At 46.2% G+C, this 27,944-nt stretch overlaps 1 protein-coding gene across 1 annotated transcript in view; it reads right to left on the reverse strand.

Annotated features, from left to right (window-relative positions):
- Positions 1-210: 210 nt before the first annotated feature.
- LPP (LIM domain containing preferred translocation partner in lipoma) overlaps positions 211-27,944 on the reverse strand; it is a 394,796-nt gene continuing 367,062 nt past the window's right edge. Inside the window, exons 10-12 of the mRNA XM_077826260.1 lie at positions 8,586-8,764; positions 1,705-1,825; positions 211-339 (exon numbers count right to left, since the gene is read on the reverse strand). Coding sequence (XP_077682386.1) covers positions 211-339; positions 1,705-1,825; positions 8,586-8,764 — 429 coding nt within the window. The remainder of the gene's footprint in view (positions 340-1,704; positions 1,826-8,585; positions 8,765-27,944) is intronic.

Raw genomic sequence — 27,944 nt, forward strand, 5'->3', positions numbered from 1 at the left:
ACTGAGCCCAATCATCTCAATTTTAATGTGCTTCTTAGGAGAGGTGACTCAAATAGAGAAAAACTTAGAAACTGTCCGCTTGTCCCCAGGCCTTCCAGCTTTACTTTTTCCAATAAAAAACTTAGGTCCTAGGCAGGAAAGGAGTCATGCTAAATGGAAAGGTTGTGCAATTCCCCCAACAGGCAAATATTGGAGTGTGGTGGTAGACGCTCAAAGGTCAGTGCTGGCCTTAGCAGTGAGTGCCTGGATCCGAGCTGAGTTGCAGGTCTTGCAAAGGATGTGTCCATCCAGAGGGTAACAGCCCTGATTGTCCCCTTCAGACAGGAGACCACCACAGTCCTAGACAATAAACAGAATAAAGACCAAAAGAAGAAATAAGATGAGAGTGAAATTAGGCAAAGAACCTATTAGTGAAATACACACTCACGTCCCCTGGTAACAGAATTCTGCCCAAGTCAGCATGTGAGTTCTAGGATGTCTTTCAATAGTGAACCATTCCCTGATAAGAGACAATGCTGCAGCGGAGACGGGTTCCCAAGCTCTCTAAAATAAAAGGAGATTATTCCCTTTCCATCTCTGGGAAAGGAAAGGTCTTTAGCATTGCGGAACACGTCAAACTTAAGCTCACGTTTATTAATGCCAAAAGGAAAAAGAAGAAGTGAGCCTTGAAAACAAGTTTGCTGCTCATATAGCTCCCTCTTTGGAAGAGAGAACTCCAGAAAGCGATGGAAGACACCACAGCGGTGACAGCAGAGCGATGACCTTGCAGCACGCCTTCATCGCTGTGGCTATTACTACACGAGCACCAAAAGGCCACAACCGAGATTGGGGGGCCCATTGTGCTGCGTGCTTTAGAGACCCATAGTAAGAGACCGTCTCTGCCCCAAAGAGCTTGTAATCTAAATACACAAGATAAAGGATGGAAGAAAGGACAGAATGCCATCATCACCATCGGTCTTTTGTAAATGGAAGGCCAAGGCTCATGGTGATTAAGTGACTGCCCTAAGCTCACGCAGGAAGGTGATGGCAGAGCCACAAACCGAACTCAGACCCCTCGAGTCTCAGTCCGGCACTCGAGCCAGGACTGTGATCAGCACCATTACTGGGACTCACTTCTTGTCCCAACATCTGGCTGGAGTTTATCCCGGGGCAACAGCTGTATTGCAGAATTCTTGGAGGTTCAATATGCTACATGTACCGAGGTGATTTTTCCTCGGTTTCAGATTCTTATCAAAATCATATGTACCAGAACATAGCACAGCAAGGGCCATTCATGAATGAGAATGTTTATGTGCCAATTAAATTTTCCAGCTAATTATTAACTTCTTTTTTTAACCCACTCATATAATCTTGCTTATATTGCAACATGCATTAGAGTTGATTTTAATAAAACAAATAGGAGCAACATTTGTGTCCAGGTAACAAACTACTATCTTCTCAAATATTCAGCTCTAGATATTGAGTTGTAGTCTCTTGCTAACACAATGAAGCCGGTATAAACAGAAGGCCTGATTCTCCTATCGTTTGCAACGTCTATATGTAAAATCAGAAGTCACTTCTGCTGAAGTCAACAAAGTAAAATTGAATGTAGAACCAGTATGATAACAGGAACGTGCTCGTTATTTATGTAACAGAAGGTAATTTCTGTCAATACAGTGAACCCAATCTTTGCTTTCTTCCCTTGCCAGTAGTGGGAATACTGACCTCACACCGGTAGCATTGGACATGGAAGTCACGATCTAATGCCACAATGCGTATGGTCTCCTCTTGACCCGGGGCAGGCATAATGGGCTCCTTACACACGGAACATCGCGGTGCAAATTTCCTTGAAAAGCAAAGATGGTTCCAGTCAAATGCCAAGTGCACAGCCATGTTCTTTGTATGCTACATTAGAAACTTAGAACCTACAGTGAACTGTGGCAAAACACACATATCTGCAAGCAGAGTTGCCTCCTTGAAGAGGACACATTAAGGGATGCTTATGAGTTCCTACAGAACAATGGCGGAGGCCTGAGAATCATATTCTGCTTGTCTTAATCACTTATTAAACAATCTCTCGATGATGTTGCTCATCATTGGGGTATCCAAGTGCAAGCCCCAGAGTGAGCTAGTTTCATATGCCTAATATAACACCATTTAAATCAGTGGAATTCCTCTTATGAATGAAGTTAGCAGGATTTGCCCCACCTGTCTCTGTTGAAAAATATCAATATGCTAGAAACTAGAGATGGACCAAGTAGGATGCAGCCTTAGATCCTGCCACTGCAGGATTGTTCTCTGCAGTATAATTTCCTTGGGTTTTATCCAGTCTTGTTTTAAAATCCCCAAGCATCTGGCTCCCACTACACCCACAGGATGTTAGTTTTAGCTGGGCTCAATCTGTGCGTTGCAAAGAGAACTGCTCGAGCGTATCTGACGGGTTATATCGCTCAACTACGTGATTTGCATCCACACTCTGGCAGCCACAGGTAAAACCACTTAGCCTTGCTTCCACAGTTATTCATTGGGTGTGTGCAAAAATACAGGTGCAAATGCTGTGAATGCAAATTCTCCCCACAGCAGAAAGCCGCCCTTCTGAAAACCTATCCCTCAGAACATACACTGGCTAATAACCAAGAAGCTTAGAATTAGGGTCAATGGGAAACCTTATGGCAAGTGCCAGAATATGAAGAGATCAAAGATTCTTCTCTTGTAAAATATCGAGGAACCAGTGGCTCTGCCACCCAGCCTTTTAGACAAACTACCCTAGAATTAACTCAATTAAAAAACATCTTAGCTGTAGTAGGAGTAAAAAAAAGCATTCATTTCGCTGGCAGCAGATGCAAGGCGTTTTGTTAGATTGCAGCTTCGCAGACATGAATTAAACAGCACCTTTGCTGATTGCTCCGAAAGTGAATTTAAATGGATCATGATATGACCGTAGCTGTAATGACAGTTAATAATGTGGGGATTCCGGCACTTTCTTGTGCAATTCAGCTACAACGGGCTGCTTAAAAATGCTTGAATGTTTCTCTATCTAGGTCACCAGAGGCAAAACAGCATGGGCCATTTTTTCTCTCGAGAGACTTAGAAATGACTCCCACTGAATTCAGTGGAAGCTGTATGTGTTTCCTAGGGCAGCATCTAGCCAATCACGTCTTGCAGGTGGATTTCACATTCTCTATTTGCTCCTCACCTTTCAGGATAAGAACCCCAATAGCAGTTTCAAACGGCCAATAGATCTGGTTGGAATTCTTTTTAAAATCTTTTTCACTAAAAAACCTGATTTTTTCCCCCTAAAAAAAAACTTTCCCAAATTTTCTTTTTGACCACAAAGTGAAAAACAAACACAATTTTTGTTTTTCTCTCCTTCCAGGCGGCGCTTACCTCAAGCAGCTCCCAGAAACAGCAGCATGTGCCTCCTCCGGCCCCTATGTGGAGGCGCGGCCAGGAGGGTCAGCATGCTGCCCTGTTTGCAGGCACCGCCCCTGCAGCTCCCATTGGCTGCGGTTCCCAGCCAATGGGAGCTGCAGGGGCGACACTTGGGGTGGGGCAGCATGCGAAGCCCCCTGGCTGCCCCTATGCGTAGGAGCCAGAGGGGGGTCATGCCACTGCTTCCAGGAGACATGTGGAGTGGGGCAAGACCCTGACCCCGTTCCCTGGCTGGAGCAGGGCAAGCCCTAGACCCTGCTTTCCGGCAGGAGCTCGAGGGCTGGATTAAAATGTTGGAGGGCTAGATGTGGCCCTCGGGCCATAGTTTGCCCACCCCTGCTGTAGGGTGATACAGGGAGGTAAAATTAAACAAAGAGAAACTGAGAACAATGGATACATTTTCTTAATAATTAGACACAGTAGGCTGTGGAGCAGTAACCCAAGAGAAGCGATGGAAGTTTCATTACTTGCATCAACTAAAACTGGGTGAAAGAACTGCTGAATATACTTCTGGATACAGACTTTATACTGGTTGTAGATGGACTCAGTAGCCCAACTAGGTCTTCTGCAATCCCCTGGATCTTCTCCCAGCCTTGTACCCAACCAGCTCAGGTCGTTTCCCTATGCCGTCTATTCTCAGAGAGTGAAATTCACCCATGGGTTGAGGAGCAGTATGAGGCTGAGGCACCATTTAACCCTCCAAGCCGGAAGGTACTTAGTTCTTCCTAAAGGATGCCAATCCCTCTCAAGGAGGAGGAACATCCCCCATATATCGACCCGTGGCACGTAAGTGCCACCGCCTTGGCTTTCTGCTGGCCCTCTGTGCAAGGGTGAATTTCACCCTCTGGGCCCTGCCTCTGGATTCTTGCTGAGATGCACACAGAGGGAGAGGGAACACACAGCGGCCTTTGCAGCTGCCAATTACACAGCTGTGTCTCAGCTTCAGGGAGCCTTCCTGTCAGATTTCAGAGTAGCAGCCGTGTCAGTCTGTATCCGCAAAAAGAACAGGAGGACTTGTGGCACCTTAGAGACGAACAAATTTATTTGAGCATAAGCTTTTGTGAGCTACAGCTCACTTCATCGGATGCATAGAATGGAACATAGAGTAAGAAATATATACACACACGGTGGCAAATTGCCGGCACTACTATGATGGGTCTCACGCTTTCTCTTCTTGCGGGGGCTGGTTCAGGGCACCATTTCTTGCCCCTAAACTGGGGTATTAACTGCCCCACTAGTGTCCTAGAGGAGGGGAGTGGAGAGGGAGGGACCCGGGCCCACCCTCTACTCCGGGTCCCAGCCCAGGGGCCCCAGGGATAGCGGCAAACCACTAGAACTAGTGGTTCCTTCCCCTGGGCTACTTCCCTTTCCTGCCCTTCAGCTTGTGAGGCTTCCTGCCCTCCCTCTGCACAAACCAGGTGTCACTTTACCTAGGGCCTTGGTCTTCTTAGCCCACCGCAGCACTTCTCCAAACTCTCCTCTGCTTCCTTCCAAACTGCTCTCTGCTCCAACGCCAATCCACTCTGCTTCGACTCCTCCAAACTGCTCTCTGCTCCACCGCCAATCCGCTCTGCTTCAACTCCTCCAAACAGCTCTCTGCTCCAGCACCAACCCACTCTGCTTCGACTCCTCCAAACTGCTCTCTGCTCCACCGCCAATCCGCTCTGCTTCAACTCCTCCAAACTGCTCTCTGCTCCAGCGATAACCCACTCTGCTTCGACTCCTCCAAACTGCCCTCTGCTCCAACGCCAACCCGCTCTGCTTCGACTCCTCCAAACTGCCCTCTGCTCCAGCACCAACCCGCTCTGCTTCGACTCCTCCAAACTGCCCTCTGCTCCAGCACCAACCCGCGCTGCTTCAACTCCTCCAAACTGCCCTCTGCTCCAGCACCAACCCGCGCTGCTTCGACTCCTCCAAACTGCTTTCTGCTCCAGCACCAACCCACTCTGCTTCGACTCCTCCAAACTGCTCTCTGCTCCAGCACCAACCCACTCTGCTTCGACTCCTCCAAACTGCTCTCTGCTCCAGCACCAACCCACTCTGCTTCGACTCCTCCAAACTGCTCTCTGCTCCAGCACCAACCCACTCTGCTTCGACTCCTCCAAACTGCTCTCTGCTCCAGCACCAACCCGCTCTGCTTCGACTCCTCCAAACTGCTCTCTGCTCCAGCACCAACCCGCTCTGCTTCGACTCCTCCAAACTGCTCTCTGCTCCAGCACCAACCCGCTCTGCTTCGACTCCTCCAAACTGCTCTCTGCTCCAGCACCAACCCGCTCTGCTTCGACTCCTCCAAACTGCTCTCTGCTCCAGCACCAACCCACTCTGCTTCGACTCCTCCAAACTGCTCTCTGCTCCAGCACCAACCCACTCTGCTTCGACTCCTCCAAACTGCTCTCTGCTCCATCGCCAATCAGCTCTGCTTTGACTCGTCCAAACTGCCCTCTGCTCCAACGCCAACCCGCTCTGCTTCGACTCCTCCAAACTGCTCTCTGCTCCAGCGCCAACCCGCTCTGCTTCGACTCCTCCAAACTGCTCTCTGCTCCATCGCCAATCAGCTCTGCTTCGACTCCTCCAAACTGCTCTCTGCTCCAGCACCAACCCACTCTGCTTCGACTCCTCCAAACTGCTCTCTGCTCCAGCACCAACCCACTCTGCTTCGACTCCTCCAAACTGCTCTCTGCTCCAACACCAACCCACTCTGCTTCGACTCCTCCAAACTGCTCTGTGCTCCAACGCCAACCCACTCTGCTTCGACTCCTCCAAACTGCTCTCTGCCCCAACGCCAACCCACTCTGCTTCGACTCCTCCAAACTGCTCTCTGCTCCAGCGATAACCCACTCTGCTTCGACTCCTCCAAACTGCTCTCTGCTCCAGCACCAACCCACTCTGCTTCGACTCCTCCAAACTGCTCTCTGCTCCAGCACCAACCCACTCTGCTTCGACTCCTCCAAACTGCTCTCTGCTCCAGCGCCAACCCGCTCTGCTTCGACTCCTCCAAACTGCTCTCTGCTCCAGCGCCAACCCGCTCTGCTTCGACTCCTCCAAACTGCTCTCTGCTCCAGCGCCAACCCGCTCTGCTTCGACTCCTCCAAACTGCTCTCTGCTCCAACGCCAATCAGCTCTGCTTCGACTCCTCCAAACTGCTCTCTGCTCCAGCACCAACCCACTCTGCTTCGACTCCTCCAAACTGCTCTCTGCTCCAGCACCAACCCACTCTTCTTCGATTCCTCGAAACTGCTCTGCGCTCCACCGCCAATCCGCTCTGCTTCAACTCCTCCAAACTGCTCTCTGCTCCAACGCCAACCCACTCTGCTTCGACTCCTCCAAACTGCTCTGTGCTCCACCGCCAACCCGCTCTGCTTCGACTCCTCCAAACTGCCCTCTGCTCCAGCACCAACCCACTCTGCTTCGACTCCTCCAAACTGCCCTCTGCTCCAGCACCAACCCACTCTGCTTCGACTCCTCCAAACTGCTCTCTGCTCCACCGCCAATCCACTCTGCTTCAACTCCTTCTCCTGTCTGATTGGAGCAGGGGGGGTTTATCAGGTGACTGGCTTCAGGTGCTCTAATTGGCTTCAGGTGCTTTAATTAATCTATAGCAAATTTTCTTCCCTCTACAGGGAATAAGGCTCCTTCTAACACTCTCCTGCTGCTCTCTGGCCATGCTGTATCACAGTACATACAGATAAGTTGGAAGTTGCCATACAAACTGTGAGAGGCTAATTGGTTAAGATGAGCTATTATCAGCAGGAGAAAAAGAACTTTTGTAGTGATAATCAAGATGGCCCATTTAGACAGTTGACAACAAGAAGGTGGGAGGATACTTAACATGGGGAAATAGATTCAATATGTGTAACGACCCAGCCACTCCCAGTCTCCATTCAAACCCAAGTTAATGGGATCTAGTTTGCATAGCTGAGCTTGAATTAATATGCAAACGAGATACCAGTAACTTGGTTTTGAATAGAGACTGGGAGTGGCTGGGTCATTACACCTATTGAATGTATTTCCTTAAGCTAAGTATCCTCACACCTTGTTGTCAACTGTCTAAATGGGCCATCTTGATTATCACTACAAAAGTTTTTTTTCTCCTGCTGATAATAGCTCATCTTAACTAATTAGCCTCTCACTGTTTGTATGGTAACTTATCGGTATGTATATCTATCTATCTTACTCTATGTTCCATTCTATGCATCCGATGAAATGGGCTGTAGCCCACGAAAGCTTATGCTCTAATAAATTTGTTAGTCTCTAGTTCAGGTGCCACAAGTCCTTCTGTTTTTTTTTCTGTCAGAGTTTAACCTTCTCCCGCATGGCGGCTGCAATTCCTTTTGTCAGGTAAGTCTGCTGCTCTGAGCTCCCAGGCCCACACACTGATGTCATGAGTCTAATTAAGTCTGCCCCCTTAGAAATTAAAAGATAAGTGCTTGAGATATAAACCCACATTAGTCAGTATTGATTTCCTCTTTTAATTGAGGGGTGTACCGTGCCTGTCTCTTCCAAGCTGGGGAAACATTTGTGCTTTGATTATATCTACTGATCTGTCTTTCTCAGATCAGCTGTGATAAGGGGAGGGGTGGGGGGAGCGACAGAAGCTACCTCCTGTCATGGATTGCAGTGCACTTTAAATAGATATTTTACTACAAATTATTATTAGGAATGTTTTCCTAGCTCCTTTAAAGGCTAACTAGCAGATGGAAACAGAGGAGGCAGGAAACCCCGCTGTGCTCTGAGGGCTATTAGCAGGGTACTGAGCACAGGGTGAGAACCTTGGCTTCAAGGCAATAGCTAAGTGGCGGTAGGAGGCCAGGTGGGGGGGGGGTGAGGGGGGAGGGGAGGAGGAAGGATAGGGAAGCGCAGGGGTGCAGCAAGGAACATGAAATACCTACATCATGCAGTCCGCACATAGGGCAGGTGGGGAACATAATCTGTTAAAGAAGATCTGTGAGCACTGAGACAACCCTCACCGGCAGGGAGACGGATGTAAGACAAATCCACACAACTACCCCCAGTCAATTAAGCTGGAATGCCAGAGGGTGTGCCTGCCGGCTCCCTGGCCTCCGGGGAATCTCAGGAAGAATTTACAGCAGGTCAGGAGCCTGCCTAGGTAACATGAGAAGAGATTGTAGGCCTCCAGGGCCAGGAAAAGCCAACAAGAGCCGCCCGGGCCATACTTGTGGAAATCCTCGATGCAGTGAATGTTCCCACCGGCATCCACAGTGAAGGGGATGCCATCCAGGCTGCGGTGGCACATCACACAGGTGAAGCAGTGGGGGTGGTAGGCTTTCCCCGTGGCTCGCAGGATCCTCTCCATGATGGGTTTGGCACAGACGCTGCACTGCTCCAGTGTGTTCTGTAAGCAAAAAAAACCAAAACAACTGGCGTGAGTATCAGTTCAGACATTGGCCCAGGCTGGGACTGCAGCTGGTCTGCAAGGAAACGTGAGGCCCTTTCGTTTCACCCGTTCGCTGCGAGCGGGGTATAGCCAGCTGTCAGTTCCGGACCAGCTCGGAATCCAGCCCGGCTGCTGCCAACACCACGTATGGAACACCAGGCAGCCCGGTCACTGGGGAGAACTGCAGGGTCCCATCTGCAGCCAGCCGCCCCAGCAGAGAACCCTGCTTAGGATTCATTGCAGGCGGACCCTGGCTTTTCTCTTCTGTGAGGGATGCTAGCACAGACCCTGGGAGGAGACACCCCAGTAAATGCATCCCCTCAGTACTGCAATACAGGCAGCACAAGGGACGGGGATTCAGGAGCACATAACCAGCTAGGTGAGCCAAGTGCTTATTTTGAGTCAGAGTTTAAGGCCAGAAGGCACCGCCAGGTCATCTAGTCTGACTTCCCGTGTCTCACACCCAGCACCCGCACACTAAACCCAATAACTGGAATTAGACCAAAGCATAACAGCTCACAGGAGACTTGACTATGATGTGCCACAGGCAGAGAATAGGAGGGTCCGAGACTCACCAGTTCTTGAGGATCCCGCAAAGGCAGGAAAATGCGTAAGTGATATATACCCAGACGATCCTGACAAGTGACCCGCACCCACATGCTGCAGAGGAAGATGAACACCCCCAAGGTCACTGCCAGTCTGACCCGGGGGAAAATTCCTTCCCAACCCCACACAGTTCCACCCTGAGTATGTGAGAAAGAACCAACCTGAGAGAGAGAACGCAGGGTGTCACCTCAGATCCCTGGCCCACCCCATCCAATGTCCCATCTCCAGCTGTGGCCATCTCTGATGCTTCAGAGGAAGGAGACCAAAAAAATCTCCCAGAATACACTGGGGGACAAAAATCCCTTCCTGACCCCTGCAGGTGACCAGCGGAAGCCCTGAAGCATGAGCTTTAAGGAACATGAGATGTAAAGCCCCAGGGTTGCCCTTTACTGTCACAAGCAACCCCGTCATACAACCACACCCATACATTTACCCTCTCTCTTAAAATTCATTAAGTTTTCTGTTTGTTCCAGAACCTCACCCCTCTTAGAAACCTTCTTCTAGTTTCCAGCCTGAATTTGCTCATGGCCAGTTTATACCATTTGTTCTTGTGCAGCATGGTCCTTTAGTTTAGATAGCTCTTCACCCCCTTGGTGTTTACACCCTAGGGCAGAGGTTCTCAAATGGTGGGCCGCAAGCTCCATGCAGGTGGTCTGCGGATAGTTCCCTCCAAGGTGCGCGCCTGGACGGCCGCACATGAAGAAATGAAGGGCCACCCACCTAATTAGTGGAGCCACGCAGGCGTGGCTCCACTAATTAGGTGCCTGGACCCTGGAGAAGATGCACATATAAGGTGAGGTGGTGGCCTTGGGGGGAACAGGGGTAGGTGGGAGGGAACAGCGGGGTGACAAGAGGGGGTGGGGGGAATTTGGGACAGGCAGGGCCGGAGGAGGGGCCTAGTGTGTTTATGTAGGTTCATCTTTCTTGAACACGGCTGTCCAAAACTGGACATAGTATTCTAGATGAGGTCTTACCAGAGCCTGGTACAATGGCATTAATACCGCTCTATCTTTACTGGAAATGCCTCACCGGGTACATTCTAGGATCTCATTGCCCTTGTCACAGCCACATCCTACTCGTCTGAGGATCAACCTCCATCTTCAGTGCAGGCCCTTGCACTTTGTACTACTGAATTTCATGCCATTCTGACATGCCAGTCTTCAAGGTCATCCAGATCTTCCTACATAATATTTCCATCCACTTCTGTATTGACGATGCCTCCCCAACGTTGTATCATCAGCAGATTTCATTAGCAAACCCCTACTTTTTTGTGAAAAGAGCATTAATAAAAACATTGAATAAGATTGGCCCCAAGACCAATCCTTGAACTCCACTAGAGATCCAGAGAGTTCGCCTTTACACACAACCTGTTGCCTTCTCCCCGTTAGCCAGTTCCTTTACCCACCTTACAATTCTTGTATGAATTCCCAGGCCATAATTTTCCATGTGGTACCATCCCAAATTTGTCTTCTGCCCCAGTCATTTCAGTTCAGATGGCTCTAAATAACCGTATTAAAGGCTGTGCGTCACCTGTCTTGGTTTACTTGTGGCACCTTAGAGACTAACCAATTTATTTGAGCATAAGCTTTCGTGAGCTACAGCTCACTTCATCGGATGCATACTGTGGAAAGTGTAGAAGATCTTTTTATATACACACAAAGCATGAAAAAATACCTTCCCCTCACCCCACTCTCCTGCTGATAATAGCTTATCTCTGAAACCTGTCTTGGTTTGTAGATTTTATGTATTGAACCAGATGCATGGTTGGGAGCACTGAAGCTATAAAGTGCTTTTCATTTCAAGGAGGCTCAGCTGAAAGATTCATCTCCCCCCCTCCCTGCAAGCATGTTACGTAAACACCGATATAAATCAGCTTCTAATGACTGTTTGTGCCAGGCGCATCAGCCCTCTCAGCGGTGGCTTGCGTGACTACAGTATATGAAACTTGTCTTTGCAAACCAAACACCTGAAACATGCATGCCACAAAGAGAGGTGCATTCCACACAGACAGATGCAAATGCTAAATCTGTGAAGAAGCTCAGATGGTTTATTTTGCTGGAGTTTGGGACAGAATTCCACTTGCTAACCTTGCTGGAAATGTTTTGAGTTATCAAATAAGAGCCATATGTTCACATCCTGGATGGTGAAGCACAGATGCAGGGAGGTCTGTGATCTTTGGGATAAACAGAAAAGAAAGAAAAGAGAAAAAATCCAACAGAAAGAGAATTATAAAACCCCACAGATCAATATTTTCATGTTGACCAACACCACATGGAGCCTACAGACTTCCTCCTGCATTCCTTGTGCACCCAAAACTCCCAGTGGAAACTGCCAGCTGAAAGACTGCCCTGTTATTGCTTGTCTGAGCCAAGAATGTCAATGGGCAAGCCCCTTCTCCTTACACATAGTGCAGAAGTACGCATGAAGGACATGAATCACCAAAGACTTCAAAGAGGTCAGGCCTATACTGCAACGTACGTCACTGGACATTGCTTCCTGGGCGGCAATTGACTGGTAAGACACACACAGAGCTACATCCTGCAACTCGCTTTTCCTGCAATGCCCAGAAGAGCCACAGGATTATTTTTGGAAGAGTCAGTATGATACATCCTTGATTTCAACCGATTGTGAGAACTGCCTACTTGTGCTGTGAAAAGGACTCGGTCTGACCCTGGGGGCTCGTTCCTGGCAGGATTTAGCTTCAGGTACTGGATACTTGTAATAACGGAGATGGAAGAATTGTTCCTGGGCTTTTTGTTTGTTTTCTATCATCATCATGATGACAGTGACTGATGTACCAGAGAGAACAAGGCCTTACATAAACAGATAATGTGTAGGCATCCGATGAAGTGAGCTTTAGCTCACGAAAGCTCATGCTCAAATAAATTGGTTAGTCTCTAAGGTGCCACAAGTACTCCTTTTCTTTTTTAGATAATGTTACTGCAGCATTTGCTCCGTTCCCTATATTTACAACAGGGAATGCTACAATCATGCCAGTTGAGGAACATTATGCAACTAGCTAAGGAATTTTCCTGGGTAACTGCCTAATAGTTGGGCTTGGCCACTATATGTATCACTAACTCGTTATCTGGTTGTTACTGTTTTTCTTATGGCCTCATTCAAAATACTTCCCATTCCATATGCTTTATTAAAAAAGGAAACTCTGGAGAGGCACGGGATATGTGGGATCAGGCCTTCGGTTTAGCAGAAGCTGATGGTTCCCTACTGAAATTCACTCATAAGGAGTAAAATGAAGCAATTAGCTGGGGCTGGATAGAGGAAACAAATTCCTCAGTAACAGAAGTGAGCAAACTTGAAGATGACAATAACAATACCTGGCTTTTATATCTCATTTTCCATCAGTAGATCTCAAGACTTTTTATAAATGAGACTGACATCTTGTCACAAAGCATCTACTCCCAAGGCAGCGGAAGAGCACACAATTAGTATTTGTAACTTTACTGCTAAAGGGCCCACACAGAAATAAAATAAAACAAAGTAAATAAAAATAAAAGCACAACCCAGTCATTTCGTGATTCCCCTTTTATTGATTTCTTGTAACCAATATTTTAACCGAAATAGATAGATATGTCAGGCATGACCCATTTTCGCTTTAAACAGTCCATGTCATGGAGCCATAGAATGATAAAAACAGCAAAACAGAACAGGAACTTCCTGAAGTGAATTGCAACTGAATAGAGCAATAGTGAGTAAATGGAATGCCTGCTTGCGAACACTAGCGGGAGCATGACACAGGAGGGATGTGAACAAGCCACCCCACAAGCAGCTCTAAACAGAAAATGGGGCTGTCGGCATGGAGCTATGTGCAGGAGTGGGGTCTTTCGTATTATTATTTTTATCATGGCAGCACCAGTGGCCCAGTCTGGAGCGAGACTCCATTGTGCTGGGTGCTGTACAGACACGTAGGATGATACAATTCTTGCCATGAAGAGTTCACCATCTAAAGTCCCAATGCTACAAGGACTTTGGTGCATACCTGATACTTTTAGAGAGCTCTGTCTAGAGGCTGCAGCCACAGGCCAGATCTAACTCCTATTTATAGATCTGAAGGCCATGAGGGACCCTGGTGACAATTTAATCTGACTTTCTGCAGCACACGGGCCTTAGTGAAGTTTGACTGGGAGCCCAAGCCAGCAAATAAACATGCTGTTGCCACTGGATGGTGCTTCCCTAGTCTGCATGCCTTCTGCCCGCCAACCTCAGCTCCGTTACAGTTCAGTCACCTGCTGATGTTGACGCATCTGAGTGAGACAAGCATTTTAATTTCCCTTCTGTTGATTAATCCCTTCCACACTTGAAAATTAATCCTAGGGGATTTAGTCCTCTTATCCTTCCAATTCCATACCGGTGAGAAAAACAAAGTTGTTAATTTCAGACTCCAACTCACCCTCCCTCTCTGGGAATATGTTTGCTTAAGGGGATTTCCCTGTTAGATCCTTGGCTCACCACTCCTCTTCAAGGCGTCACCAGAAGATGCAAGAGAGAGTGCCGCCCTCAGCTCTTAGGCCTCCAGAGAGTCAACCAAGCGGAAGAACACAACAGAACCCTGCTAAGGAGGACAAGGAGCTTTCCCTCCGGTTGGCTTTGGGCTTTGGAAGATACTGTGAGCACTCTGCTTTGTCCGAGTACACTGTATATTCCAAAAGACTTTTTGACTATGGGCAAAGCCTAACTGATTTTCTGCTTTGGCATTTTGGTTCACGTTAAGCCAGGAGACAGACATTGATGTGTTGGATTCCCTCCTCTTTAATACGAGGATCAGTGTAAAGGGTGGAGAGTTTTGATTTCTACCTTTTTTTAAAAAAAACTCCTTCCTTTTTGTTTAACCATAAATTAATCCGATGAAGTGAGCTGTAGCTCACGAAAGCTTATGCTCAAATAAATTGGTTAGTCTCTAAGGTGCCACAAATCCTCCTTTTCTTTTTGCGAATGCAGACTAACACGGCTGCTACTCTGAAACCTATACATTAACTTAAATTCCAAACCAAAAAGTTGTTTTGAACCAACATGGGAACTTTTTTGGTTAGAAACTGTCAAAACCGACAACAATTTTGAAACTTTTCTCTCAATGTTTCTTCAAAATGGGCAATTCATTGAAACCTGTCCTTTCCTGCAAGCATTTTTCGTTTCAACAACACTCCTCCTCCCCAACCTCCCCACCAAAAAAACATTTAGTTCAAAAATTCCCAACCACCTCTCATTGGGAGGACATTCCACATGCCAGCGGCATTGAGCAGACAGCCAGCCGCACGCAGGTGTGTGCATGTAACTCCCTATATGCACATCTGAGCCCTTGACACCTTTAATATCACTAAAAGACTTGTGCATCCTTTGAACTGGAGCGCTCTCCCTCCCTCCACACTGACTGTTATGCCAGGGCCAGGCATGGGGACGTGACACACCACAGAGATCTGTGGACTGGTCCTGGCTGACTCACCAACATTCAGCCCGGGTCTACTCCACAGCCTTCTGTAGTCTCGTTGTGTTGGACAGAGGAGTGTTGGGGTGTGATCCCTGACCCTAGCACAGACACAGCTATACCAGCAAGCCTGTGCTTTTCCTAGGATGGCTCATTCGCTCGGGGGGGCTGGAATAAGCTGTAATGGCAAAGGGCAGTTTCCCTGGTGTATGTTATTCCTACACTAGGAGTGCTTTGCTGGCCTAATAAACTGGTATAGCTATACCAGCAATGCACCTAGTATAGACATTGCCTCTGGAGGTTGCTATTTATATGTTATATTTTAAACATTCTTTTGGTCTGGGTGGTTTAACTCCCACTTGCAGAGTAATAACCATCATGGGGCTGGAGCGCGTTCCCCTCTGCAGGAACCGGCTTTCCTTGTCAGGATGAAGTTAATTGGGTTTTGTATATTTGGAACCAGAGCAGCTGCAGGTCTGTCCCCATGGCTGCCCCTACGCTGCTCCAGGCATCAACTCGTCTTTGTGCAACTCGTTGGGTGACTGGCAGCAGCTCAACTCTTCCCCCTCTCCTGTGAAACTTCACAGCAAGAAATTCCACTGCTGTGCTTATGGAATTTGTAGCCCGCATTAATAGCAAATGTGACAAGAGGAGGAATTAAGCTAGAGGGAATGTGCACAATGGCTGAGGTCACGATGAAAAATGAGTGGGTTCAGAGAAGAGCTATAAGAAGAGAGGCAAACAGGGGTGGCTAATAAGGAGTTTCAGAGGGCGTTTGGAAAGAGTGTGTGGTTCCTTCCAGTTAGGAATGGCTGTGCACCACATAACAGACATGGCCGATGAGGGAACAACCGCCGTGACCGGTCTCACCCGGTCTGTGTGTTCCTTTCTGCCAAAGGACAGAACAGAGTTCTGGTGTGGGAAGTGCATGCTGGTGAACATACTGGAGGAGACGAATGGTGTGGAAGTGCAAATTTCAACACTGCACTGCAGCTGAGGAAACAAAGATTTCTTGGACAACCAGTTTCTGAAATTGTCGCCAGAGACACCATATGGGGAGGGACTGGTGATAAGGGAAGAGGAGAGAGTAGAAACTGAAGAAGCAGACTGATGATGTGTGACCAAGAGGGGAATTCAACCCGGCTAGAAGTCTCAAATCAATAGCAGATACTCAGTGAGTCAACTACTGAGAAACTTGACTTTGGAGGAATGGGACAGAAAGCTACCAGGACATAGCAAATGGGCATCCTTGTGGTCTGAAGCAAGCAGCCACCAAGAGAGGCTCTTCAACATCCTCAGAAGGCACGCAATCACCACCAGTAACTCTGTACTAAGAACAGTGGGCAGAATAAGGATAACAGAATAGCGCGCTATCTCCTTGCAGTAAAAGCACGCATTCTATAACTGCAAGACTGGGCAGGATTATGAAGTTGTCTGGCAAATCTCCACTTGTGATGATACACACTGGAACAAATGAGACAGAATCACATGAAACGACACAGACTATAGAGACTTAAGGGAGCTCAAGAAGAGGAAAGTCCAGGCAATCTTCCCTGAGATCTTCCCAGTTCCACGAGTGAGAGAAGGCAGAAAATACTGAAGGTGAACCACTGGCTGTGTGACTGGGGTGAATCTGAAGGTTTTGTTTTTGTGGTGCATTAAACTACATTCCAGTGGGAGAGAGGTACAAATGGGACAGCCTGCATCTCACAGGTGTGTGTGGGGTAATCTTTTCAGTTGGGAGATTAGCTGGAGCAGTCAGGAGGATGTTAAATGAGCAGTGCTAGGGGAGGGTGCTTAGAAGGCAAATGCGGTACAAACTCAAGCTCAGTGTGTCATGAACAAATTGAACTACTGTGGCACTGAATGTGAAGAAACGTTTCAGTTGCTTATATACCAATGATAGGAGTCTGTGTAACAAGCAAGAGGAATTGGAAATTCTCATTGACGAGAACAAATTTGACAGAACTGGAATTATTGAAACCTGATGGGATGATTCATGTGACTGGAATGTTAAAAATCTCTGGTTATATCCCATTTAGGAAGAACATAGTGGATAAAAGTGTAAAGTAGGCACTCTACATTAAAGATGCCACTACCTGTTTAGAGTTATTGATAACTCAGAACTGCAGGAACTTGAATGCATATGGATCAATGTGATAACTAATAAAGCCAAGGAGTGTATCTGTTACAGACCACCAGATCACACTAGAGCAAAGGATGAGTTACTCTAAGTTACTCTGTCTGTAATATATGGAAAGAAAAATTGTGTTGTTATGTGGAACTTCAGTTATTGCACCCAACGTGAGCTATTATGGATCTCATTATGATGGACAAAGATAAATTAATCATCAGACTGGAAGTTTGTGGTTGCCTAGAAACCAGGGATCATGACATGATTACATTCAATATGGGTAAACAGAGAACAGTCCAGTAATGTGTACACTTAGGGTTTCAAAAGGGCTAATTTCCCAAAGCTGAGTAAAATTAATTGGGAGGAAAAAAAATTTAGACAAAAACATGGAAACGAAAATTGAAATTTTGAAAATTGAACTCTTTAAATAGAGTTCATTTGCTGGCAAAAAAAAAAAAAAAAAAAAAAATGATTCCACGATCAAGAAAGAAGACAACTTGGGCTAAATGCCCATCCCAGTGGCAAAGTGAAAGCAGCAATCAGAAATAAAACGGGATATATAACAAATGAGGAAAAGAGGAAATAGCAACTGATATAAATTAGAAATGATGAAGTGTTAAAAACTGACATGGGAAGCTAAAGACATGAGGGCAAAAATATGACAGCACTAAGGACAATGCGAAAGAGTTTTGTAAGTATATTGGGAACAAAAGAATTCCTAGAAACGGTATAGACACATTACTAGATGGAGATGCCAAAATAGTTAATGATACAGAAAAGTATCATTTGTTCTGTATTTGGAAAGAAGCAGGATGTTGTGCTTCTGTCACAGGATGATGATGAAGTCCATTAGTAATCAAGGAGGATGTTAAACAATATCTGCTGGTGAGAAACCTTTTTAAATAGTAGGCCTTGATAACTTACACCCAAGAGTCCTTAAAGAGCTGGCTGAGGAGATCTCTGACCCCCTGATGTTCATTTTTAATAAATCTCAGAATACCAGGGACATTCCAAGAGTCTGGAAGATTGCTAATGCTGTGCCAATATTCAAAAAGGTGAAGTGGGACAATCTCGGTAACTATAGGTCAGTTAGCCTGACATCAATTCCAGGCAAAATAATGAAAAAGCTGACATGGAATTCAACTGATAAAGAATTAAAGGGTAGAAATATAATTAATGCCAGTCAACATGGTTTTATACAAAATAGGTCTTCTCAAACAAACCTGATTTCATTCTATGATAAGATTACAAATTTGCTTGATAAAGGTAACTGTCTAGATGTAATATACCTAGACTTTGCTAAGGTGTTTGACTTAGTATTACACAACATTCTGATTAAAATATTAGCACTGCCCAATATCAATACAGCAAACATTAAATAGAATAAGAACTGGCTAACAGACAGATCTCAAAAAAGTGGTTATAATTAAGGAATCATCAATGAATGTGGGTGGTTTTAGTGGGGTTCTGCAGGGATCAGTATTAGGCCCAACGCTATTCAACATTTTCATCAGCGATCTAGAAGTAAACATAAATTTATGGATGACACAAAGATTGGTGAAATGGTACATTAACAATGAAGACAGAGCAAACATACTAAGCAATCTAGAACCTAGGGCCCAGTCAAATACAATGTGTTTTAATATAACCAAATTCAAAGTTATACTTCTCAAAACAAGGAATGTCGGCCACAGCCATCCTGCAGAACAGGGGACTGTATCCGGGAAAGCAGTGACACTGAAAAGGATCTAGGGGTCATAGTGGACAAACAACTCAACATGAACTCTTAGTGCCATGCTGGGGCCAAAAGGGCTAATGTGGATGTATAAACAGGGGAGGAGTGAGTAGGTGCAGGGTGGTGATTCTACTTCTGTATCTGGTGATGGCGAGACCGATACTGGAACACTGCGCCCAGGCCTTGTGTCCACCTTCTGAAAAGGATGTTGAAAAATTTGAGACAAGAGACACAAAAATGATTCCTGAGCTGGAGAAAATGCTTGACAGTGAGAGACTTAAAAAGACCTCAGTCTGGTTAGCTTATCAAAAAGAAGACTGAAAGGTGACTTGATGACAGCGTACAAGTAGCTTCATGGGGAGAAAACACCAGGCCCTGAAGGGATCTTTAATCTTTAAAAAGGCAGAACAAGAACCAATGGCTGGAAGCTGAAGCCAGACAAATTCAGTAGAGAAATAAGGCAGAAATTCTTAACAGTGAGGATGATCAACCATTGGAACAAACTACCAAGGGAAGGGGGGAATTCTCCATCTCCTGATTCATGAGGTCCTTTACTCAACATAAATTACTGAGCTCAAGACCAGGGTAACTGGATGAAGCTTAAGGGCTTGTGGTATAGGAGGTCTGACTAGATGGTCTAGCCTTACACTATATTAACTCTACGATTCAAGGATTTAAAACATACCATGCAGTGAGAGAAATATGGAGCTTAATCTCCTTCGTTTATGGAAAAGAAGGTTAAGAGATGACTTGGTTACAGTCTGCAAGTACCTACGTGGGAAAAAAGAGATCTGATAGAAGGTTCTTTGATCCTTCCAGCAAAGTCATAACAACGTCCAGTGGCTGCAAACTGAAGCTAGACAAACTCAAACCGAAATGAAGCCATGACACACATTTTCAATAGGAAGGTAATTAACCATTGGAACAACTCACCAAGGGAGACGGTCATTTGAAATGTTTTAAATCAAGACTGGGTCTCTCTAAAACATTCGCTGTAGCTCCAACAAGCTTTTGGTCTTGATATAGGAATTACTGGGTGAATTTCTACGGCCTGTGTTATGCACAAGGTCAGACGAGATGATCACAGTGGTTCCTTCAAGCTTTGAAATCTATGAGCAGCCTAAGGTTTGTAATTTCCTGATTGGAGGTCTGGATTTTGCATCCTGAATGTGGTGGTGCTGATGAGAAGGGTTTTTTGCAAATATATTTGTTGTTTTTCTGCAGGAGGAAACAAAGGGCGAGAAAAGGGGGAAAACACCCAAAACTATTTATCGTGCACAGGTTCCTTGCTCTGCAGACCTAGTTAAAGCTATAACATTCAGAACGTTGTTGTTTTAAACCTTAGGATTTTCAAATGTAGCAAACCATGTACTTGCTCACTAAAGTTGATGACAGGGGACTGGGAGCCAGGACTCCTGGGTTTTATTCCTGCTTCTGCCACTGATTTGCTATGACAACAGGAGCAAGTCACGTTCACACTGTGTGCCCTGTTTAGCCATATGTAAAATGGCTGTAATAAGACTTGCCTGGATCAATGAGGTGAGGTGAGGTTTGATGTGTGTTTGTAAAGCGCTCTGGCTGTCAAAGTCACTGCATGTGTGCAAAGTATTATTAATGCTAAAAATTGCGCGGTAAAACTATAGTAATCACACCCTTATTAAAAGCCAGTGAGAATTTGGCCTCTGATTTCAAACAAACTGACAGGGTGACAAACTGGAGGTTTTACAGTTCAACATATTTTGAGTCATTGTTTCAATTTACAGTGGTATTTAAATTGGTAATTTTCAATTTAAATTGGTATTTTCATATTGGGAAAATGCCCTTTTTTAACTCATTGGTAACTTCCAAAGAGTGACAACATTAAAAAAAAACAGGCCTGTGGAATACCTTTGAGAATTAAAAATACTAATTAAATAGATAATGCTAGAGTGAGCTGATCTATTAAAAACATCTTTAACAACGATTTAATGAAAGAGACATCAAATACTTGTCAGGAATTCCTGTTTCTTTATAATCACCTCTTAGCAAATCTCTTTCTGATATTGTTTCATGTTAAAAACTGGTCTGGGTATTAACAAAATTAGTATTGTAGGTCCTACAAAAATCCAAAGCTGTGCAAGGTTTAAACTGGTCATGTGGCTCACACTTCCTTTCAAAACAGCTTCTAACACAGTGAGCCAAATACTCTGCTGGCATGGCTACAGTGAAGCCAACTGAGTTACACCAGGAATACATCTGGCTGAGTGGGTTTCTGGCTGGCCCGCAGGAACAAGTTTTAAGACTGCTGAAGAGGTGAGCATCAATAAGGAACACCAGAGGAGACAATGCTGCCTTGGCAGAGGGATTGTTTCCAATACTGATTTCTTTGATTCTAGGAGTTCATGAGTTTACGGCCGGATTGTTGGCTCGAGTTCAAATCCACGACATGGGAATACACAGCCGGGCGCAAGGTGCGCTGACTTTCAGAGATGTCTAATTTTAAGGAAATCCCCCAAAATTCCGAAGATAGTCTGTTAAAAGCTCCCACACTCTGGAGTGCTGGCAAGAACCTAGGACTTCATTCCTTGGCCCTAGTCCAGTCTCCATAGATCAACAACTCTTGCACATGATAGGGGTCACTATCCACTGACTTGTGTTTACAGTGAAGTCATCTCCTGGCTTTGTAGATTTCATCTGGGTCTCCCTGTTTATTTTTATTTTTATTACAGCAAAGCGTCCTTAACCTCTAAAATGACGAGAGTATATATTCGCATTTCTCCTCAATGACAGAAAGGCTATTTCACTGAGTCAAACACTTTCCTGTTATAATTACCTGCAGCAGCACCTCAGAGCCCCAGTCATGGATCCTGGCTCTACTCTTTTAGACATTGTACAAACACAGAACAAGGATGGTCCCCGCCAATATTTGCATTATTGGCACTGGAAACATGTAAAGCAGATTTTGCACCACTAAATAAATGTGATCCCCCTAAACACAGCATGTCTGACCCTGCAATGCCACTGTGGGAGTTTTGCCTGAGTAAAGACTGAAGGATCTGTCCCATTGTGAGTAGCAATGTTCTACACAGACAGCAGAATTATGTGCAGATGAGAGATGGTGAAAACAAGTGAGCAGGACTTGTCTCGTGAGTGGACTCCTGCCGAGATGCAATTGTGGGCAACCCAGAGATTCTTCTCCAGAGGCATTGGTTTATATTTACAAACCTGGTGAGCGACTATTGTGAGAGCAACTGGAGAGGCGTTTCAAACTGCAGTTTAAACTGATTAGGGCTCTTTGAAAACAAAACAAACATTCTGTATAGCAAATTCTTATGCTAAGACTCAAGTCAAATCAAACCACATGCCATTAACATAAAAGGAAAGAGATGTTACAGGAGGCTGGAAAATTTTTTGTTTTGGCAGAAAACATAATTCTCTGAACCTTTAATAAACCCGAGCAGTGCTGTAATTCACCCTGCTGCTTTGGCACAGCTGCTCATCACTGGCAGACCAGAGAGACTAGAAACTGGTAAAATCTGGGAGCTATAAAAGGAAAAAAACCCAAATTTCCATTCGATCTTCCTGTTTGATGGTTTTGATGTAAAAGACTGGCATTGACACAGAAAGGTCACCATGACCGTAACAGCTAAAATTAACTAGAAAAAGGAAAAAACATTGGGCGTGTCATTTAATGTTTGTTTATTGCACATGAACAAGGCCTGGATGCATGTTTCCCCCCTTTCTTGGTATCTTTACATTACAACTGCCGCTCTTGTCTACCCTGTTTTTCCTGGAAGACTCTGGATGACTGGAGAATTTATGACAGCAGAAATACTAAGAAAGTGAAATCGGATAGATTTAAGAGGAAAGCGAATGGTAGTATAGTGGAGCGGCTGCCCCACTCCAGTAAAGAGGGGTTAAAAGCAGCCCTGGAGAGGGCTGTGGCTGGGAAAAGGTAGGATGATTGGGGAAGCAGCCACAGCTGTGGCCAGCTCAATTAGGGCCCAGATGGTCCTGATAAGAGGGCTGTGGGCCAGAAGCTGGAGGAGTCTCACTCTAGCTCTGGAGTGGGAAGGGCTGGCTGCCTGGGAGCAGGGTATCTGAAGCAGAGCAGTGCTGGGGAAGGGCAGAGGGAGCTGGGGAGCGCCAGCCTGGTCAACGCCCAGGCTGAGGCCTTGTTAAAGGCCCAAAAAGGTACTGAGGCTGCTGAGTGGTAGCCTGAGGATAGGCAAAGGCAGCAGGTCCCACCCCCTTGCCAATGATGAGTGGCCATTATACTGCAGTCTGCCTCAGTGAGCGGGGGCTGGATGATGACTGGCAGTAATCACGGAGGCAAGGTAGGTATAGAGGGTGGGGGTTCTCCTGGGAGGGGAGACCCAGAGTGTTGGGGCCCTGCCAGGGGGCAGAACCCCGAGGAAAAGGACAACAGGGTCCGGGAGGGACACAGGCCAGCGACAGGTGAGACATAGGCCTGCAGAGGGCGCTCCGAAGGCTGGAAAGCGCTAATTCCCAAGATGACCAGCAGGAGGCGCTGTGCCGGTGAGTCATCACTTCACTACAGGTAGTCACACAGTTTAAAACTCTATTTTTGTAAATAAATATTTAACTCACACACCTAACACATGTTTGTGCAGAAAAGCCTTTTGCTTGAGGATTTAAAACCACCATCCCTTCAATTAAGGCCGGATTGAATTGATATTCCATGTCTGCATCTTCTAAAGGGAGATCTCCAGAAAAACAGGGAAGATGAAACTTGTCATGCTGGATATTTCTAAAGGTTGAAAAAAAGTTAAGGCAGAATCCTGCCCCCTCGCTCCCAAAAGCTTTTCAGGCATTAGTTACCCTTCAGCAGGAAGCAAAAAGCAGCCCAAACCTATTTGTTCTTTTCTTTTTCAGGTCCGCCTCAAAGGCATGGTTAAGAAGTTTCTAACAGCTGCCAAAGGTGAAACTTATCAGATGAATATCAGTTGAACAGTTTACCTTCAAATCTAAACATTTTCAGACCGGCAGAATGAGAGATCACTTCTGAATCTTTCTCTGATTTAAATCACACTGGGAAGTAACATGGCTGTGTAGTTACAGCGGGGGAGTGGGATCCAGGGTTGTAGTGATTCCCTTTGTGATTTTTAAATTAGTTATTTGCTACCCCTCTCTGTACTTCAGTTATGTGTAAACCTGGGGGAGTGTGGGTGTTTCCAGAATGATAGCACTTTGAGATCCTCTGACAGGAAGCACAATGTAAGTGCTCGGTATCACTACTAAATTGTGGAAGGCACAGTTAGAAGTATTTTAAAAAGGTAACTGGGATCTTTAATAGGGTTCCTCTGAGCTTAAGGGGAAACATTGTGTGCCCACATGTGGATTCAACAGACCCTTCTCAGAGTGGCAGGTGGGAGGGGATAGGTGGATCACGCTGCTTTTGGATCAACATAGTCCGTCTCAGAATTAAGTGAGTGCAATACAATAAACCTGTCACCGGGTTCATGTGGGCTGTGAAATACAGATCATGGCAACAGTTCAACATCAGAATAGCTGCTTTCAGTAGATACCTAATCTGCTGTCAAACTGGAGAAAAGACCTGTGGAGCTTGGATACTGCTGCTACCTGGATTGACTGGGGGAATATGATTTGACCAAATCCTTGAAATGTTTCTTTAAGAGTTGCCAGACACACAAATCTCTGTTGTGAGAAGAGTACATTGGAGCTCCAGGGCACTTGGAGAATTCACAACAGCTGGGCTTTCTTGGGTAAAATCATTATAAGATATGTGAGGTCCCACCAAGGAGGTGGGGGAGGGGGGGGCTCTTATTTCCTGAAGAACTCCTTAAAGTCCAATGTATATTTTTCATTTTCAATGCACTTTGGAAGACGTGGGGGAGCTGACTCACACATTCACAGCACCAGCCACATCCAAGAGGAGAAAGCAGCAGTTAATGAGTCAGCATAAGACGGGGAGTAACATATCTATTCCCCCTTGCCCCCCCCCCACACACTATAAACCAAGATATTTTTGGCAGAGGCCTGGACTGTGTCGTCCCACAGAACAATATCCATTTTCCTATCCAGAGAGTCAGCCCCTAATCTGAAATAAATGCAGCCCAACCGTAAAGTCCAGGGCCAAATGCATCGCCTAGCAGCTATCCTGATTATTTTTAGATGAACGAATTCCTCCCTTCTCTTCCTGCAGCTGACCTGGACTTCAGTTGAAATTCCTAGTCTGGAGAATTAAGTACCTCTGTATGTGGTCTCCTGTTGCCGTGAGTGTGGCAGAGCGGGTAATCAGAGGACTTGGGCAGAAAGAGGGGGAAGAGGAGGATCCGTGCAGTGGGTGGACTGGATGAGAAAAGTTCCTAAACAGAGTTCCAGGCCAGGAGCAAAGCGGGAGATTCGTGATCGACCGGTCTGCCCAGAGAGCTGATCATGAGGCACCTGCACTATCCAGTCACTGGAGTCTTGCCTGTGCCAGGCAGCTGTGTGGGGGGAGACCCTAAGCCAGATCCTCAGCTAGTGTAAACTGGTGTAGTGATGGAGTAATTTACACCACCCGAGGGTCTGGCTCCCTATGACTCCAGCACTGCCAGCCATGGCTGTCCTTGGGGAATTCCCACACATGGTGGGGAGGAGGATGTACGTTTCCCCAGACTCCACCCCTGCCTACTGCATCTTCCAACGCGGATCCTGGGGCCTACGTGCGGTCCCAGGAGAGGAGGGAGCACAATCCCAAGAAGTTTGTTTCTCTGAACACCTGGCGCTGTTTCTTTGCCCTCACCCTAGCACAATTAATCCTTTTGGTCTAGCAGGACAGCTCCTCACTTTAGACAGATGCTCCAGATAATCACATACAGTGATCCTGGAAAGCAAAGAGTAAAAAACGGCTTGTGTTGTCCCCACTGCAGGGAAAGCAGCTCATGTCCGTGGGAGTAGGTGGCCGAAATGCTGGTGTCACCAGAGTTTGGTTGGCGATTTTCAGAGCACGAAACCTTCTCTAAAGGCAGAAGAGCTAGTATTGCTGCTTCTTTCACCGCAAAAAGAAACCCGGGGTTAGTGCGGAACAGGAAGGACATTGGTCTGTGCTGTCAGGAAGGCTCATGTCAAAGCAGGGCTGACCGAATATTGAGCTGACAGCTGGTGTTTCTTACTAGATCGTTCACATCACTCTGGCATCCCACACGGCATATAAGTGTAATGGGAAAAGCACACGCACTGCACCACACTCCATCTCAGTCCATTCCCAGCCTCTCGCACATACTGAATAGCTTAGTATTCAGTTTGTGAAGTACTTACAGGGACGCCATTGAAGTGTTCAGGCCAAACTATTAAGATTCCATCAAACAGAAACAAGTGTTTTGGAGAACCCAATATGAAGGGACATTTAAAAATAAAACCACGTTCATTTGGGCGTAAACAAAGGCGATGCAATCCCAACAGTTGTGATAGTCCTTGAAAATGAGAGAGTGAAATAGACCAGGGGCAGAAAGTGAAACTAACCAGTCTAGATTCACAGCCTCCCTGGAGTTAAGTGCAAAACGACCTTAAGTCTGAGTACCAATCATCTCTTTGTTACATGTTTGTACCGGCAGCTAAGCAATTTGGGGCCCTCATCCCTGACTGGCACCCTTATGGGCTATTCAATATAACTGATAATAAGCAAGCAGTGCAAAGATAGTTAAATGTTTATAATACTTTCAGTTTTACTAACAACATAGTTAAATAACATATATTGCACAGGTATGCACACATGTAATACATATACATATCCAAGTTGTCAATATCATCTTATTGTATGCAGTGTTGTTATAGCCATGTTGGTCCCAGGATATTAGAGGGACAAGGTGGGTGAGGTAATAGGTTTTATTGGACCAAGTTCTGTTGGTCTCTCTCCCCAACAGAAGCTGGTCCAATAAAAGTTGTTAAAATAAAAGACACCTTATATCTCTAATGTCATCCTATTGCCCAGCCTGCAGGGCTGGAATTATTATGATTACTGAGTTTAGGGGAAAAATAACCCTAGCTCAATCTTTTTTGTTCCAAGAGACGACTTCCCTTCCCATTATGGTGGCACAGATTAAGCCTGCTCTGACGCTTGGACGCTCTATTTTAAATGTCCTGGGAAGGTCCCTTTCAAAGTCAACCGTGCTGCTGGGACCGGTCATTGCTGAAATGTGTGCATTGTTCATCTCCACCCTGACGAAAGTCACTTCCCAATTTTCCTTCCAAAGGGAAAGACATGGGAAATCCTCAAGTACCGACCAAGATTCAGCTGAAAACCACGATGACCATGACCAGCAACCTCTGCTAAACAACTGATGAAAAGCAATGTTGCTGAGGCCCATGTCTTTGTGTACTCTCTGATTTCACAGGTCTAGCAGGGACAACAAAAGGAAGGGCCACCATTCAGCGGGCCCCAACTAGGGGCCACATTCAGACCCGCTTTTCTATGCTCCAACAAGGGTGTAAGGTGTCCCCCTTACTGCCCTGCCCCAGCTACCTGCACCATGGGCTGATGGAAAGCAGCTTCCGCAGAGCTTTCCCATGGGGAGTAGTCACTGGTATGTGACTGGCACAGGGGTGGGGAACTGGGGATCAGTTTGTGACTTTTTGAGTTAGAATCTACTTCCTGGTCTGCTCCTGGGGCAGCATAACATTGCACTGCTCAATACGAGGGGCCTCTGGCCAAGTCATTCTTTGGCCCCATTGTCATGGGTCAGGGAACTGCACCTGTACATCCCCTCTGTGGGACACCAAAGGCACTCACTCTAGACTCCTGGCTCCTCGGCCGGGATCCCTCCTGGGTGGAGGGAGGCCTGTATCTCTCTCCTTCCTGACCTGGTTTTTTCCAGGCTGCACGGTTGTCTGCCTATACTATAAAATCCCCAGCAAGGCAGACTGCCTAGCCAAGCCAGTGTCTGCACTTTGCTTTCTCTTCGAAGGCTTACAAACAGCAAAACTGGGAGCAGTTATGCATTACCACACAGCTCTTGTTAAGCAGGCTCATTTATTCTTAAAGGTGAAAGCATCGCAGAGCAAACCTTTAAAAACCAAGAGAAGTTCGTATGCACCTGCTACAAGTTTACCAGAGGTCACCCCTCAATTTCACAGGACCTCAGCAGGCCGAAGTCCTTCCAACCCTTCCTAGGCAGGATTGGGGCCCCCCATGGACAGAAAGGGGGCTCTGTCTGTTTGCTGGGTCCCACAGAAGGGAAACCCTCAGATGGTTCAGGCAATTTATCCGAAAATCCTTCCT

The sequence above is a fragment of the Eretmochelys imbricata genome, chromosome 9 (assembly GCF_965152235.1).
Source record: "Eretmochelys imbricata isolate rEreImb1 chromosome 9, rEreImb1.hap1, whole genome shotgun sequence".
NCBI lineage: Eukaryota > Metazoa > Chordata > Testudines > Cheloniidae > Eretmochelys > Eretmochelys imbricata.